At 44.9% G+C, this 16,602-nt stretch overlaps 1 protein-coding gene across 1 annotated transcript; it reads left to right on the top strand.

Moving 5' to 3' along the window:
* Positions 1 to 416: 416 nt before the first annotated feature.
* Positions 417 to 7,171, top strand: LOC120930802 (E3 ubiquitin/ISG15 ligase TRIM25-like). The gene is made up of 2 exons (XM_040341977.1): positions 417 to 673; positions 5,284 to 7,171. Exons 1-2 carry the CDS (start codon positions 417 to 419, stop codon positions 6,722 to 6,724), a joined length of 1,698 nt encoding a protein of 565 aa, XP_040197911.1. The 3' UTR covers positions 6,725 to 7,171.
* The last annotated feature ends 9,431 nt before the right edge of the window (positions 7,172 to 16,602 follow it).

A 16,602-nucleotide genomic window follows, 5' to 3' on the forward strand; every position in this document is an offset into this window, starting at 1 on the left:
GAGGAGCGATACGGGGACCAGCCAGCATGAGAGCGGAGTTCGGGAGGAGGCTGCAAGGCATGCGGAAGAAACATCAGGGACCAGTGACAGAGCGCACCATGCTCGGCTGGAAGGATGTGATTCGCCGGCAACTCTGGCATGAGGCGCTAAGCTACGAGCGGCGCCAGCAGGGGAAGATCCTTTCCTCCTCCTCAGAGATGTACTGGACGCAGTACCGTGCACGAGAGGTGTTCCTGAGGGAAAGACCGCGAGATGATTGGAAGACGGAGCTCGGAAGATTGGTCCAGGAGGAGATGAAGCTGGACGCCAGCTACAGAGCCCTCCGGTGGTTCGCGGCTCAACTGTGGCCAAGTACAGCAGATGGCAGCACGACAGAAGGCGTTGGCTACAGCGGCGTAGGGCTGCTCCATCAAAAAATGTACGGAGACCCAGACTTTGGGAGCGATGAGGAGTGGAGGCTGGAAAACATCCTGGACTTCCGAGATGAGGTGCTGGACCTCCCCGAAGAGGCGTGTGACCCGGAGGAATTGGAGTTCCTGGTTGAGCAGGAATGGGAGCTCGAGATTGCCTTCAAGCGACTGTTTGACGGTAACCAGCAGCCTGGCATGGCTCCCGTTGCCTGGGACTGTCCACGAGAAATTGCAGACAGTCAAAAAGATGAGGAGCAAATGGGGCCAGGGGTGACCCTACGTTTTCCCGTCCTTACCGCAATGGAAGAAGCAGCGATGATACAGAGGGCACTGCGAGTGCTAGAATGCCGGAACGCAACGGAGGTTTCCCAGGCAGCGAGAAGCATTAAGGTCTCAGAAAGAGGAGTTGAGACAGGCGCTGGAAGGCTGGGAAATGGTGATCAGCAGCAAGTCCAGAGTATCTCATCTGGTGCCCCAGCAGAAGCGCTGGCTACAGGGCAGAGTGCCCCTGGCATCTGCCCAGCATCAGAAAAAGAGTTGGATCCGGAGAGTCTGAGAGAGGATCTGCGTGAGCTGTTTCCCCAACAGCAGATATCCCCACCGGGAGTAGAGGAAGCAATTCTCCCTCCCCAGCAATTGGACAGTACCCCAATGTTCATCCCCCCAGCAGAAGCGCTGGCTACGGGGCAGAGTGCCGCTCGCCTCTGTCCACCCTCAGAGTTAGATCCAGGAAGTCCAAGGGAGGACCTCAGTGAGCTGTTTCCCCAGCACTTGGACACTACCCCAGTGTTTGTCCCCCCAGCAGAAGCGCTGGCTATGGGGCAGAGTGCCGCTGGCCTCTGCCCACCCTCAGAGTTAGATCCAGGGAGTCCGAGGGAGGACCTCAGTGAGCTGTTTCCCCAGCACTTGGACACTACCCCAGTGTTTATCCCCCCAGCAGAAGCGTTGGCTACAGGGCAGAGTTCTGCTGGCCCCTGCCCAGCCCTCAGTATGTTTTTGGAGGGTTTGGGAGACAGCCCCTGTCAGAAGTCACCCCAGTGGCTGGTCGCAGAACCGGCAGGGGAGAAAACCCTTCCCCCTCTCCAGTGGCTGTACCCAACTTTTGCATATGTCCCCCTGGCAGAAGCGCTGGCTATAGGACAGAGCGCTGATGGTCTCTGCCCAGCATCAGAACAAGAGATGAAGAATCCGGGAGATAGTCCCTGCAAGATACCTTCTCAGCGGCTGGTAACTACACCAGGAGAAAAGCAAGTACCTTTTCCTCCCAAAATGCATAGCCCTACCAGCCTATGTTCCCTCCCAGCTGAAGCGCTGTCATTGGGGCAGAGGATTATTCAGCTCCCTCCAATATCTGCAACCCAGCCCCGGATCAGAGGAGTGCAGACAGCTGTTCCCACTCTGCAGCGGCTGTTTTTATTCATGGGAGACCCTATGTGCAGTTTTGCTCCCCAGCGCCAGAGTCGTACTTTTACTTTTCCTGGTTGCCTGGGGTGGAAGTTTGTGACTAACGCAGGTCCAGACCAGTTGGGGGTCAGGAACCTGGTTAGTCTGTTTTTAAAAGGGGAGAAATGTGACAGAACCCACTGTCACTGTGTGTTTTGGAAAGAACTGTGTCCGTGCCTCCTACCGACAGACTATGGGCCAGAAGATACTGGAGACCCGGGACAAGCTGGCATGGATGTAATGTAATGTTACAACCCTTCTCCCGCCACCCCCCCTCTTGTTGCTGTGTCTAATTGTGTTGATTCATGACACATAGACAATGGCCTAGACTGCAGACATCTCTCCGCAGGGGGTGTGTATTGAGGCTGCCTGCTTACCATAAACTCATTGGGTATCTGTAGACTGTTTCAATGTACAAATGTTCAGTTCCCATTGGTTGTTGGCTAAGGGGAATGTCCCTAGCTCTGTGTAACTGTATGTCTTGGAATTTAATAAAGAGTTTAAGCTCTGGATGTTTAACCCTCAACACCTGTGTGGATTGTCTCGTGATTGAGGGGTTAAGGGCTGGTTATGGCGAGGTTGCAGGCTGCGGGTGCGTTTGGAGGACAGGAGACACAGGTCTGGCGGATGTGCCCACCTGGGGTATCTGAGATCCGTCACACCCTCAATATCAGAATATATGGTTAAACTATTTAATGCCCTAGGGACGTCGGCTAGTTTAGCTAAAGATACTTTGCTAGCGTATATATCGGTGATACCAAAAGAGGGGAAAGATCTAGCTATTTGTGGGAATTATCGACCAATCTCGCTATTAAATTTGGACGTGAAGATCCTGGCTAAGATCTTGGCAAATAGGATACAACAATATATTCCAGATTTAGTACATCTGGACCAGGTGGGATTTGTCCCTACTAGGGAAGCACGCGATAACACAATTAAGGCTATTAACCTGGTGCAGTTAGCGAACACAACACAGACGCAATGTATATTTTTGAACACAGATGCAGAGAAGGCCTTTGACAGGGTGAACTGGAGTTTCATGTGGGCAGTCCTAAAACACGGAGGCTTTGGGAATAAAATAATAAAGTGGATATCCTCCAAGTACTCAGGTCTAACGGCTCAGGTACGAGCTAATGGAATACTCTCGGAGCCTCTCCGGATTTCAAACGGGACGAGACAGGGATGCCCCCTGTCCCCACTCCTCTTCGCCCTGTCATTAGAGCCTTTTCTGTGTACGATACGTTTAAACTCGAATATCTCAGGTATACAAATAGGGAAGAACAATTGCAAAATTACAGCCTACGCAGATGATATGTTGTTTACCCTCGCAAATCCACTGACCTCAATCCCGGAACTAATGAAGGAATTTGAGAGATACGGAGCTCTATCGAACTTACGTATTAATCTTAATAAATCAGAAGCGATGGGAGTAAATGCCCCAAACACAATAATAACATATCTAAAACAAAAATATAAGCTTAAATGGACAGATAGAGCACTGACCTATTTAGGTATACAACTAGCAGGAAAGGTGGATAGGATCTTTGAGTTGAACTTTCCACCTTTATTGCAAAAAGTGAAGATCTTACTGGATAAATGGAATCAGGGCTTTCATAGCTGGATAGGTCGATGTAATATTATCAAGATGAACATACTCCCGAAAATTCTTTATTTATTACAAACACTTCCAATACATATACCAGTAAAGTATCTCAAACAATGTCAGAGAGTGATTTTTGAGTTTATATGGGCACATAAAAATCCCAGGATACAAAGGAAACAATTAATGAATACTAAGCAGCAGGGAGGACTTGGAGTCCCAGATATACGGAAATACTACTATGCAACACATCTGAATAGGCTAATTGATTGGAACAGACATTCGGACACAAAACTATGGGTACAAATTGAACAGGCACAATATAAAACACCCCTTGAAAGAGCACCATGGTGGTTTGCCTCGTCGCCGAAAGAAATAAACAAAATCCGATAGTGGGCAATACAGTGAGGATTTGCACAACAGTATTACCTAAGATAGGAATTGAGCCTAGGACCTCTCCATTATACCCAGTGATAGGTAACCCCCTCTTCCCATCGGGATATGAAGACGGAGCATTTCGGCATTTAAGGACCAGAGAGTGCACACAAGTAGCGAGGTACATCCAAATGGGGAGATGGGTAACAATAGAGGAACTGATGGAAACAGGAAAGGCATTTCGTCTTAAATTCTGGAGCGCACTTCAGATGGTCCATTTCCTGAATACCTTGCCGAATCCCGAGAGTTTCGAAAGACCCCTCATGAGGTTCGAGAAAATGTGTAACGAAAAAGGAACGTTATCACATACTCTCTCAATAAGCTATGAGCTACTAGGGCAATCAGGAGCATATCCTCCGAAGTGCGTTCAGGAATGGGAAAGAGAATTAGAAAAGACATTTAGTCCAGAACAGCGTCAATGTATATATAAGCGAGCACACGAGACATCAATCTGCGTGAGAATACAAGAGACGAATTACAAGATCTTTACGAGATGGTATAGGACACCAGAAAGACTAAATAAAATTTTCCCAGAGATAACCAATAAATGTTGGAGGTGCCAGGAAACCAAAGGAACGATGCTACATATATTTTGGGATTGCCCTATGCTGAGGAGTTTTTGGTTAGAGATTAAAAGAGCTCTTGAGGTCTGCTCAAAACATGAGATCCCGGAAGATCCAGAATTTTACCTTCTACACTTAAATCATATAGCAGAAAGAGATTACAGGGAATCAATCATACGCCACCTCTTAGACGCTGCAAAGGCATGTATAGCGAAGAAGTGGAAGTCATCAAGCCCACCAACAGTGGAGATGTGGATAGGTAGAGTTAAAGAAATAAGTAAATTAGAAGAGCTAGTCCTGACAGCACTACACCAAAAGGAAAAATATTTAAGAACGTGGTCATCCTGGAAGTCCTATACGGACGCCAGAAGAGAGGCCTAAGGAGGGTATGGGCGAACGATATAGAAGACCGGGAATCCTAGAGGGATAAGGATATGGCTATATGAGAAAATATAGGACTGCAGAGAGGGGTCGGTGGATAGGAAAATCTTGATTCTTGAGATCCCTCTTTCCCCCTTTTTTTTTTTTTTTCTTTTTTTTTTTATTTTAAATTTTCTTTTTAATTTTTATTTGTTTTTTGTTGTGTTTTTTTTTTTTCTTCATTTATCCTTCTCTGTTTGTGTTTTTTTGTTGTTCATGTTTTTCCTGGATGCCCCTCCCTGGAATCCGGGGGGGAGGAAAAGATACGAACGAAAGAGATATATGCCTAATAGGGGACGTATAATAATAAGTAGGATGGCGATGGTCGGGCTGTACTATCCCTTTTGTATTATGTATTGTATTGTATCATTTTGTTTTAAAATAAAAAAAGAGATTAATCAAAAAAGGGGGGGTCTGGAAGATATTCCTGTCCTGAATGCAGAGAGAAGTTTCAGGATCGTCCTGCACTGCAGAGGAACATAACACTACGTAACATAGCAGAGACTTTCCTGTCTCCTCAGCCAGATCAGGAGGAGTCCGGGGTCTTCTGTACTCACTGTGTGGACTCTCCTGTACCTGCTGTTAGATCCTGTCTGCTCTGTGAGGTTTCTCTGTGTAATAAACACCTGAGAGTCCACAAAAAGTCCCCAGAACACATCTTATGTGACCCCACCTTGTCCATGGAGAGCAGGAAATGCTCCGTCCATAAGAAGATCCTGGAGTATTACTGCACTGAGGATGATACTTGTATCTGTATGTCTTGTTGTCTGATTGGAGAACATAAAGGACATGAGATGGAGTCACTGGATGAGGCTTCTGAGAAGAAGAAGGAGACACTGAGGAATGTTCTGCAGGAACTTCTGACAAAGAGAGAGGAGACGGAGGAAAGAGTCCAGAGTCTGCAGGAACACAGGAGGAAAGAAGAGGAAAAAGCAGCTGGTGACACCGAGAGAGTCACTGCCTTGTTTAGAAATTTTAGGAGATGTCTGGAAGATCTGGAAAAGAGAATCCTGAGGGAAATCTCCGGGAGGGCAGAGCGGATCTCCATCTCCATCCGGGATCTGGAAATAAAGAAGGAGGAGCTGTCCAGGAAGATGCGTCACATTGAGGAGCTGTGTAACATGACGGATCCACTGACTGTCTTACAGGAATCAGACACAGGTGACTTGTGTGATACTGAGTATGGAGATAATGAGGACAGAAAGAGACATGAGAAGCTCCTCCATGATGAAGGGGGTCTGGATGTAGGTGGAATTTCACACACATTATACACAGGTTTATCTTATATAATATCAGAGGTAAATGAATTCTATTTACAGAAAGCTGCAGACATATTACTGGATGTAAACACAGCTGGTAATAAGCTCCATATATCAGATGACAGGAAAACTGTATCCAAGTCAGATAGAAACCAGAATCGTCCAGAAACTCCAGAGAGATTTCAGTTTTATTCCCAGGTGTTGAGCAGTCGGAGTTTCTCCTCAGGGAGATATTACTGGGAAGTGGAAGTCGGGGGATCAGATGGATGGGTAGTCGGGATGTGTTACCCCAGTATAGAGAGGACAGGAGAGCAGTCAGGGATTGGAGATAATAAGAAGTCCTGGGGTTTATACAGGGATAGTTATCAGTGTGAGGTGATACATGACAGTCATGAAATCTGCTTACCCGCCAATATCTCCAGTAACAGAGTCAGGATATATCTGAATTATAAGGCCGGGCGGATCTCCTTTTATGATCTGTGTGACCCGATCAGACTCCTCCACACCTTCACCACCACCTTCACTGAGCCCCTCCATGCTGGAATATGGGTAGGAAGAGGTTGTATAAAGATATGTGGGGGGAATCAGATGTGAAAACTCCACCCACACTCTGGCAATGTCACAGGGAGGGGGGTAGGATTGGTAGAATATTCAGCCAATGGGATAAAGCAGTGGGTGGGGCTTCAGTTTGTGTCCTGCACATATTTCTACACTAAATAATAATAAGTGAGAATTCTCCCTCTTTTGCTGATCACTGTGATTGGTTACAACATTGTCAGGGCCAGTGCTACCACTAGGGGCACCCAGCCACTGGAGTTCCTACTTTCTTCTCTCTTTAGCAAGCAACTAAGTCTCAGCATCAGCAGGCAGCCACCACTCAGTTCGTATATGGTGTCAGAGACACAGACGCAGAGGAGGACTGTGTCTGTGTCCCGACTCCCGAATTAATGGAAGCAATCAAACATTCATTAATGGGCGCTGGTAGGCCGCATTTGATGGAAACTGGTGAGGCTGCATTTGATGGGCGCTGGTGAAGCTGCATTTGATGGGAACTGGTGAGGCTGCAATTGATGGGCACTGGTCAGGCTGCATTTGATGGGCGCTGGTGAGGCTGCATTTGATGAGCGCTGGTGAGGCTGCATTTGATGGGCGCTGGTGAGGCTGCAATTGATGGGCGCTGGTGAGGCTGCAATTGATGGGCGCTGGTGAGTCTGCATTTGATGGGCGCTGGTTAGGCTGCATTGATGGGAACTGGTGAGGCTGCAATTGATGGGCGCTGGTGAGGCTGCATTTGATGGGCGCTGGTGAGGCTGCATCTGATGAGCACTTAATTAAAAAGGTGAGGTTTACATGGGCAGGGAAAAGCGGATAGAGTCAGGGGTGGAGCCAACGGGGGGTGACAAAATGAGGTTTCGCCTAAGGTGTCAAAAATCTTTGCACCAGCCCTGAATATTGGTCCAACTGCTGGACTAACATGTTCCTATTGGCCAGTGAGGAGGGGTGTGACTTCTATCTATCTATCTATCTATCTATCTATCTATCTATCTATCTATCTATCTATCGACAATCTGACATATTACTATCTCTGTAATTATTGCACAAAAAATGATCAGATATGTGTGACATCACCAATCTCCCTCCTCATGCCCCTCCCCCACATGCAGTCACTCTGTGAAGGTTGCTGTGCATTCACTGTGATTGGTTCGGATGGGGGTCACCTCTTCTCTCTTTCCTCCTCCTATTCCATAAAATCTATGTTAAAAAGAGATCAGATTTCCAGCCAAAGCCTTGTTCTTAGTTGTGGGTGGAATGGGGGAGGGTTAGAACTCCAGTCAGATTTGTATATACAGTGGAACCTTGGATTTGCGCATAATCCGTTCCAGGAGTATGCTCGTAATCCAAAGTACTCACATATCGAAGCGAGTTTTCCTGTTCTGTTCTCGCTACACGTTTGCCCCTGGCGTATATGTAGCTCAACATACAGCTTAAACCTTGCATCCTAAATAACCAGACTGTCTGTAACTTTATTACGATGAACAGGTGGTGGCCATATAAGATGTGTATGAATAATGGTGAAACTAGAGATAAACAAATAAATGAGCATATAAGAATTATTTGAACACAAACACATGTCTACTAGGTATATAGATAAACAGTCTTAATCATACCAGCGATGCTGTCCCAGGAGGGTCAAGACTTAGGAAACACGTGGTGCAGGCTTAGCTGACTCCATGTGGACTGTCCAGTGGAAAAGAGATGAAAGAGTGGTGATGGGAAGTAAAGACAGTTTTCAATAACACGACAGGAAATGTACATTACCATAGAACTTGCCTATCAACAGTCATTTATTAAGAGTGACATCTAGTGGACAATATTTGAATTACAAGTCCAGAAGATATTACTGTATTTCCTTATAGGCCAAAGGCATGACATTTCCCATTGAAGTGGGATGCAATACCGGATGCGGCCAGAGGTGGGGGGCGCCATAAAGCGCCGAAAACGTCTGAAAAGGACACTTCGGCTAGTTTCCTGCGCCCCGTACCTCAGGCCAAATGATGTACTGCAGGCCAATGTTCGGATTTTCAACTCCTGCGCCCCGTACCTCAGGCCAAATGAGGCACTGCAGGCCTATTTTCAACTCTGCTCGGCTTCTGCGCCCCCCGCACCTTAGGCCAAATTTAGCTTGAATTCTGCTCGTCTTGCGAGTCAACACTCGCAAACCGAACCAGAATAAAAAAAAAAAGTTTCTTGCAAATCAAAACGCTCTCAAACCAAGTTACTCCTAAACCGAGGTTCCACTGTATCTGCATCTTGTTGAAGATTTCTCATCATTTCCTGTCTGGTTAAATTATTTCATCAGGACAGGAAGTGTCTACTGAATATTCTACAGAAACACGTCATACATAAGTCTGGTAATATGTAGAATACACGGGAAGGTGAGACCGGAGAACACGCTGAACACCAATATACATCATGGTTTATAGTTCTTGAATGATCAATATTCGTTCAAAATTGTTGTGGCACCACCATCCCTTTACAAGCAAGATTATTGGAAGGATCCTAAAGAGGATAATGATAGGACAATGTGGGTGCTAGTAATATACCGAAAATGGCAATATTCTAAAAAAAATTAAATTTTTATTGTACATACAAAAATGGTCATTAAGAAAATTCATGTAGTATACAACCACAGAGAATTATGCATGATTGGTATTCTCCATGTTAATCGATCATAATCGTTCTACAAGTTTCACCAAACGGCTTCGTCAGGAACAGGCATGAACATTGATTTCTATTACACAGATAATAACAAAGTTTAGATTATTGCATATTCGTGTATGTCATTTAAATATTCAATTAAACATGAAAAAACAAACAAATTCAATTACCAATTGATAAAGATTGAGGCGATAGCTGAGATAGTCAGGGAGACCGTTTATTCAGTTTCTCTGAGAAAATGTGTGTTGACTCAGAGTGTGTTTAGTGTGTATCACACTGTATGTCAAGCACCACTTCTTATTGGGGAAGCCATGCAACAGTCCTAATATGATAATCCACAGGTGAATAGTATAATTCTTTTAGTGGCCCTTTAACCGCTTAAGGACCGCCGCACGACAATATATGTCAGCAGAGTGGCATGGCTGGGCATAAGCACGTACAGATACGTTGGGCCAGATCCACAAAGGAGTTACGTCGGCGTATCTATTGATACGCCGTGTAACTTCTAGGATGCTCCGGCGTATCTTTGTTTTGTATCCACAAAACAAGTTACGCGGAAGCTGGGCTAGATCCGACTGACGTACGTCTTAGTACGCCGTCGGATCTAAGGTGCATATTTACGCTGGCCGCTAGGTGGCGCTTCCGTTGATTTCCGCGTCGAGTATGCAAATTAGCTAGATACGCCAATCCACAAACGTACGTCCGGCCGGCGCATTTTTTTACGTCGTTTACCTAAGGCTTTTTTCGGTGTAACGTTACCCCTGCTCTATGAGGCGTACGCAATGTTAAGTATGGACGTCGGGCCAGCGTCAAATTTTTTGTCGTGTACGTCGTTTGCGTAAAATGTTCGCGAATAGGGGTTTGCGTAAATTATGTTCACGTCGAAAGCATTGACTATTTGTGGCATGTTTTCGAGCATGCACACTGGGATACCCCCACGAACGGTGCATGCGCCATTCAAAAAATACGTAATTTACGTGGGGTCAAGTTGAATTAACATAAAACATGCTCACATCTTTATCATTTGAATTCCGAGCCCTTACGCCGGCAGATTTACGCTACGCCGCTGTAACTTTAGAGGCAAGTGCTTTGTGAATACAGCACTTGCCTAGAAAGTCTGTTCTATTGATTATTTTATTGTGTGAAGAAATAGAAATGAATATTATATCTACAAATAGATAGAGATTAAAATCGATGTAAAAATCTTAGAGGAAACGTATGAAGAAATGATCCTGAGATTTACTAGGGGAATAAATGGGATTTATCACTAATATAATGATATTACTATAATAATGTATGATTACTAGAACTGGAATGTGTCCCCAATATAATGTGTCCCCATAGAATGGATCACCAATAGAATTCTATGGGATCACTTTTATAATGGATCCTAATATAATGTATCATTGTGATGGTGTATCTTATAATCACTAGATGTGTCCTGGTGATGGGAGGAGAATTAGGAAAGGAAATGTTATTGTGAATAAAGTTTTTCTCTATTGTACATGTGAAGTGTTGGTGATATAACACAGAAATAATAAAAATTGAGATCCATTGATGAATGCTGTGTGATTTGTGCGGTGCTGATCAGTGAGGGGGGTGTTGGGGTATCAGTGAGTGGGGTGTACAGTAGGTGTCTATGGTGCTGATAAGTGTAGAGAGTATTGGGGTGTCAGTGAGTGGGGGTGAAGGTGTCTGTGCTGATTGATCAGTGTGATTGGTGTGGGTGTGTGTGTGGGAGGGGTTAGTGGGTGGAGAATATAAAAATCAAAAAAATATTTTATTAAGAGCAGTGTTGCGCGAAAAGTTTCCCCGTTCGGATGTTCTCCGAACACCTGAATTTTCGGCACAGTCAATATGTTGTTAAGCAGCGGGTCGGGAAACTGGCCGCCATTAGGGTGACCACGTGTCCCGGATTGCCCGGGACAGTCCCGCATTTTGCAGGTCTGTCCCGGGCACCTTCATTCCAGGACAATACAGTGTCCCGGAATGAAACTGACACAGCCACCCCCCGGGCCAATATAATGCCCCCAAAAAAGGCCGTCACATCACCGCTTTACTCACTGACAGTACTTGTCCTGACCGGGAATGCCTGGAGGAGCATAATTCCCGCCCCCTGCTTGTGATTGGAGAAATCATAAATCCCGCCTCCTGTGTCCAATCACTGTGCTGTGATTCGTTACAGCACAAGCTGATTTTTGGGAAGGGGGGGTGTCCCTGAATGGTAGTTTGGAAATGTGGTCACCCTAGCCGCGATGTCCTTAACAACAGAAGAGTCATCAGCGGGCTTCCCGGTCGGTGATGTCACAAGGAGCGGGGCAACCAGGTGAAGTCACCCTTACCTATTTAAGAAAAGTCACCCGGAAGAGGAGGCATTTGGCGGCTGGGATTTTTTTTTCAGGTCTGGAGTTCCAGAGGGCTTCATGATTGATGATGGATCTACATTAGGGGGTATTTTTTTTTTTTATTAAATGACTTGTCAGAAACCCTTGTAGTTTTTTTTATTGATTTTTGACAGTTTTTTTGGTGAACAAAATCCCATACTCTTTCACATGGGGAGGGTTGGGATCTGGGGGGGCCCCCTTGTTTAAGGGTTCTTCCAGATTCGTGTAAGCCCCCTGCCTGCAGACCTTCCACATCCACCGGTCAGGGTTTTAGGGAAGAGGAGCTTGTCCGAATTTATAATTTTTTAAATTTCCAAAATTTGTTTTTTTTTTTCATTTTCCTTTCATTTGTTTTTTTTGCTTTTTACGGAAATTCGGGAAATTCGAAAATTTGGAAATTCTGAGTTTGGAAATCCGAAAAGTTGGGAAATTAAAAAATTCGTAAATTCTAAATTTCGGAAATCCGAAAATTCGTAAATTTCGGAATTAACTAATTTGTCAAAATTTGTTAAAAAAACGAATTAGAAACTAAACGAATTGCACATGAAAAAGAGTCCCTAAATAATTGTTCACTAATGCAATGTGACAGTACCGTATTTTCCGGCATATAAGACGACCTTTTACACCTTTTAAAACTGGGCAAAAAGCGGGGGGTCACCTTATATGCCGGGTATAAAGCGGGGATTGTCTTATACGCCAGCCACCCTTCTGGATGTTCAGCCCTCTGGATGCTCGCTGAGTGTGGTAACACTGTATACATACAGCATACACCGCCGAGCCAACCGCGGCGAGCGACGCACTCCATCAATGAATACAGAGCCTGCAGGCTATCTACAGTAGCCTGCTCTGATTGGCTGTCAGAGGCACGGGCTGATGATGTCACAGCTTCTGCCAATCCGAGCAGGCCCTGCACTCAACAACAGAACGCATAGCTCGCCGTGACTGGCCCAGCGCGATACACTGCATGCATACTGTGAGACAGCATTACCGCAAATTCAGGAAGGGGGTCATCTTATACGGTGACTTGAGTATAGCACAATACCACCATTTAAAATTTGGAATTAGGGGGGTCGTCTTATATGCCCAGCCGCCTTATACGACGGCAAATACGGTAATCACCCTTTCACAAAATAGTAAAATGTCACTGTTTATAAAATAACGCGGTCCCTACCGACACCAATCTCCGTGTCCTCCACCTCTACACTACGCATGACTGCAAGTTCCTTGTATGTGATACAACAACTTTATCTGCACTCCGATCTGCATTCCTCCTTATAAAGCAAACTAACCAGACAAGTTGGACTTCATATTATACAAACTCAAACAAGCTTAAAGCAATAGTAAACAGTGAAAAAAAAAGATAATGTCATAATATGCTAGTATGCATCACATACTAGCACATTATGAAAGACATACATGAAAACGAAGCTGCCACCTCTGAGAGGGCTTCAATCTTCACCCAGTCTTTCCTCTGGGTTCCCGAGTTGAGGCCATCGGATTGGGCGAACCGCGATGTTGTCACTGCCGCTCATGCACGTGGGAATCATGGCCGTGACCCACCGTTTATTGAGAGAGCAGTGTGCATGTGTCTGTTACATCACCAGTGCTGCTTAAGTAAATATCTCCTAAACTTTACACATTTAGGAGATATTTAGGCCTCATACACACAGACATTTTTACAGCAGGGTTTAGGAGCTTTTTTTACAGTTTAAAAATGCCTCTCCGTATTATTCAATGGTCTCATACACACACAGGCGTTTTTGAGCTGTAAGTGGCGTAGGCGTTTTTAACTAGTTGCCGGCCAGCCGCCGTCGTTTTACGGCGGTAGGTCGGCTCCCCTGCGCGAGAGCCCCGTACTATAACGTCGGCTCTCGCGCAGGCCACTAGGGGCGCGGGCGCGATCGCCGCCAGGCACACGCGATCGCTCGTTACAGAGCGGGGCCCGGGAGCTGTGTGTGTAAACACACAGCTCCCGGTCATGTCAGGGAGAGAAATGCTGATCTTCTGTTCATACAATGTATGAACAGCGATCAGTCATTTCCCCTAGTGAGGCCACCCCCCCTACAGTTAGAACACACCCAGGGAACATACTTAACCCCTTCCCCGCCCCCTAGTGTTAACCCCTTCACTGCCAGTGGCATTTTTATAGTAATCCAATGCATTTTTATAGCACTGATCGCTATAAAAATGCCAATGGTCCCAAAAATGTGTCAAAAGTGTCCGAAGTATCCGCCATAATGTCGCAGTGCCGAAATTTTTTTTACTAGTAAAAAAAAAATATTAATAAAAATGCCATAAAACTATCCCCTATTTTGTAAACGCTATAACTTTTGCGCAAACCAATCAATAAACGATTATTGCAAATTTTTTTTACGAAAAAATGGTAGAAGAATACGTATCGGCCTAAACTGAGGAAAAAAATAGTTTTTTAATATATTTTTGGGGGATGTTTATTATAGCAAAAAGTAAAAAATATTCATTTTTTTCAAAATTGTCGCTCTATTTTTGTTTATAGCGCAAAAACTAAAAACCGCAGAGGTGATCAAATACCACCAAAAGAAAGCTCTATTTGTGGGGAAAAAAGGACGCCAATTTTGTTTGGGAGCCACGTCGCACGACCGCGCAATCGTCAGTTAAAGCGACGCAGTGCCGAATCGCAAAAAGTGCTCTGGTCTTTGACCAGCAATATAGTCCGGGGGTTAAGTGGTTAAGTTCCAAAAAAAACAGCGCGTTCTGAAGCTCCAGCACTAGAGCTGTAAAAACGCCAGTAAAAGCTGTTAAACGTGGTTTATTGCTGTATATAGAGCGTTGAGCCTCGTAAGGCATTTCTCTGCCTCTATTCAAAATCAATGGTTCCCTATGGGAGCCCATTGATTTGAATAGAAGTCACACCAGAAGTTCGATCACAATGATAAAAATGATTAAAGCGAAGCTCCACCCTAAAGTGGTACTTCCGCTCATCGTAACCCTTCCCCCCTCCGGTGTCACATTGTGGGTAGACTGCGGGCATGACGTCAGATCCCGCCCCCCCCCCTGTTGTGTTCTGGGAAACACATGGCTCCCAGAACACAGTGGGGACCAGTGAGCACGGCGCACACGACTCGCGCATGCGCCGTAGGGAACCGGCCAGTCAAGCCGGAGCGCTTCACTTCCTGGTTCCCTCACCGAGGATGGCAAGGGGGCAGCAGAGTGACGAGCGATCGCTCATCCTCTGCTGCCGACGGCGCTGGACTCCAGGACAGGTAAGTGTGCCGATATTAAAAGTCAGCAGCTGCAGTATTTGTAGCTGCTAGCTTTTAATACTTTTTTTCGGCGGACATCCGCTTTAATAACAATGCCATACAACTATCCCCTATTTTGTAGATGCTATAACTTTTGAGCAAACCAATCAATAAACGCTTATTGCGATTTTTTTTTACCAAAAATAGGTAGAAGAATACGTATCGGCCTAAACTGAGGAAATTTTTTTTTTTGTTATAGATTTTTGGGGGATATTTATTATAGCAAAAAGTAAAAATTTTTAAAAAAAAGTAAAGTAAAAAATATTGCATTTTTTTCAAAATTGTCGCTCTGGTTGCCCGTAAAAGACTGGATCACATTTAAGGCGCTCTGCCTGATGCACACATGTGTACAAGGAAGCGCGCCCCAATATTTATGTCATAAATTAAAATTCCACAACCCCAATCGCGTTCTACCAAACAAAATCTACTTCAAAAACCCAAGGCCCGCTACAAGTCCAAAGGAGAATGTAGATTTTCAGTGCAAGGACCTCGACTGTGGAACGCATTACCAACCAATATCTGAACAGAAGTGAATCACCAGGCCTTCAGAAAAAAAACTCAAAACCCACCTATTCTGAAGACAAAAAAAAAAACATAGAAGGAAATGGATACCAAGCGCCTTGAGGCGATTCAGTTCGCATTTGTAGTGCTATACAAGTTTTTCACTCACTCACCTGAGCCCTATCTCGATCCAGCAAAAGTAGCTGCTCTTTGTCTATGGGCGCAGGCATTGGGGCTTGGGTGCACCCATAGGAACCTGTTTTCTATGGGGACAATCCCTGAAGAGGAGGAGCCAGAAGCGCCAGCAAGAGACTCGAAAAAAAGTGGATCGGGACTGTTCTGTGCAAAACTATTGCACAGACCAGGTAAGTATAACATATTTATTTAAAAAAAGGAAGGTTTAGGGTCATTTTAAATCCGGCTTAAACCCACACTTATTTTTCTATATATATTTATTATAGCAAACAGTAACAAATATCGATTTTTTTTTCAAAATTGTCGCTCTATTTTTGTTTATAGTGCAAAAAATAAAAACCGCAGAGGTGATCAAATACCACCAAAAGAAAGCTCTATTTGTGGGAAAAAAAGGACGCCAATTTTGTTTTGGAGCCACGTCGCACGACCGCGCAATTGTCAGTTAAAGCGACGCAGTGCCAAATCGCAAAAACTGGCCAGGTCCTTTACCTGAATAAAGGTCTGGGTCTTAAGTGGTTAACACTATGATGTGATGCTTTATCAAAACAAACAGATCTTCTAACTTAAACTTTAAACGTGCACAGACAAAATGTGATATTGTGCACAGCTTGATAATCTATCAAATGTTAAATTTGGGATAAATCAATTAATAAACATATATCATAATAAAACCATTGTAGAAGCTTTGGCTTTTAGCTTTTAAAAGAAAGACATAACTGTGTATGTCTCTTAATATTTGTGTAGCGCCCTGCTCCCAAAGATAGGGGCGCTAGTTTAAATTTAGGGGATGTCTGGGCCAATAGTTGGGCCCAGACCGGTTGAATTGTGTACAAATTTACTTCTGTTATGGCTGTGGTACTGCCTGGTAGTATTTTTCCCCTGTTGCCTGTGG

This window comes from Rana temporaria, chromosome 3 (genome assembly GCF_905171775.1).
Source record: "Rana temporaria chromosome 3, aRanTem1.1, whole genome shotgun sequence".
NCBI lineage: Eukaryota > Metazoa > Chordata > Amphibia > Anura > Ranidae > Rana > Rana temporaria.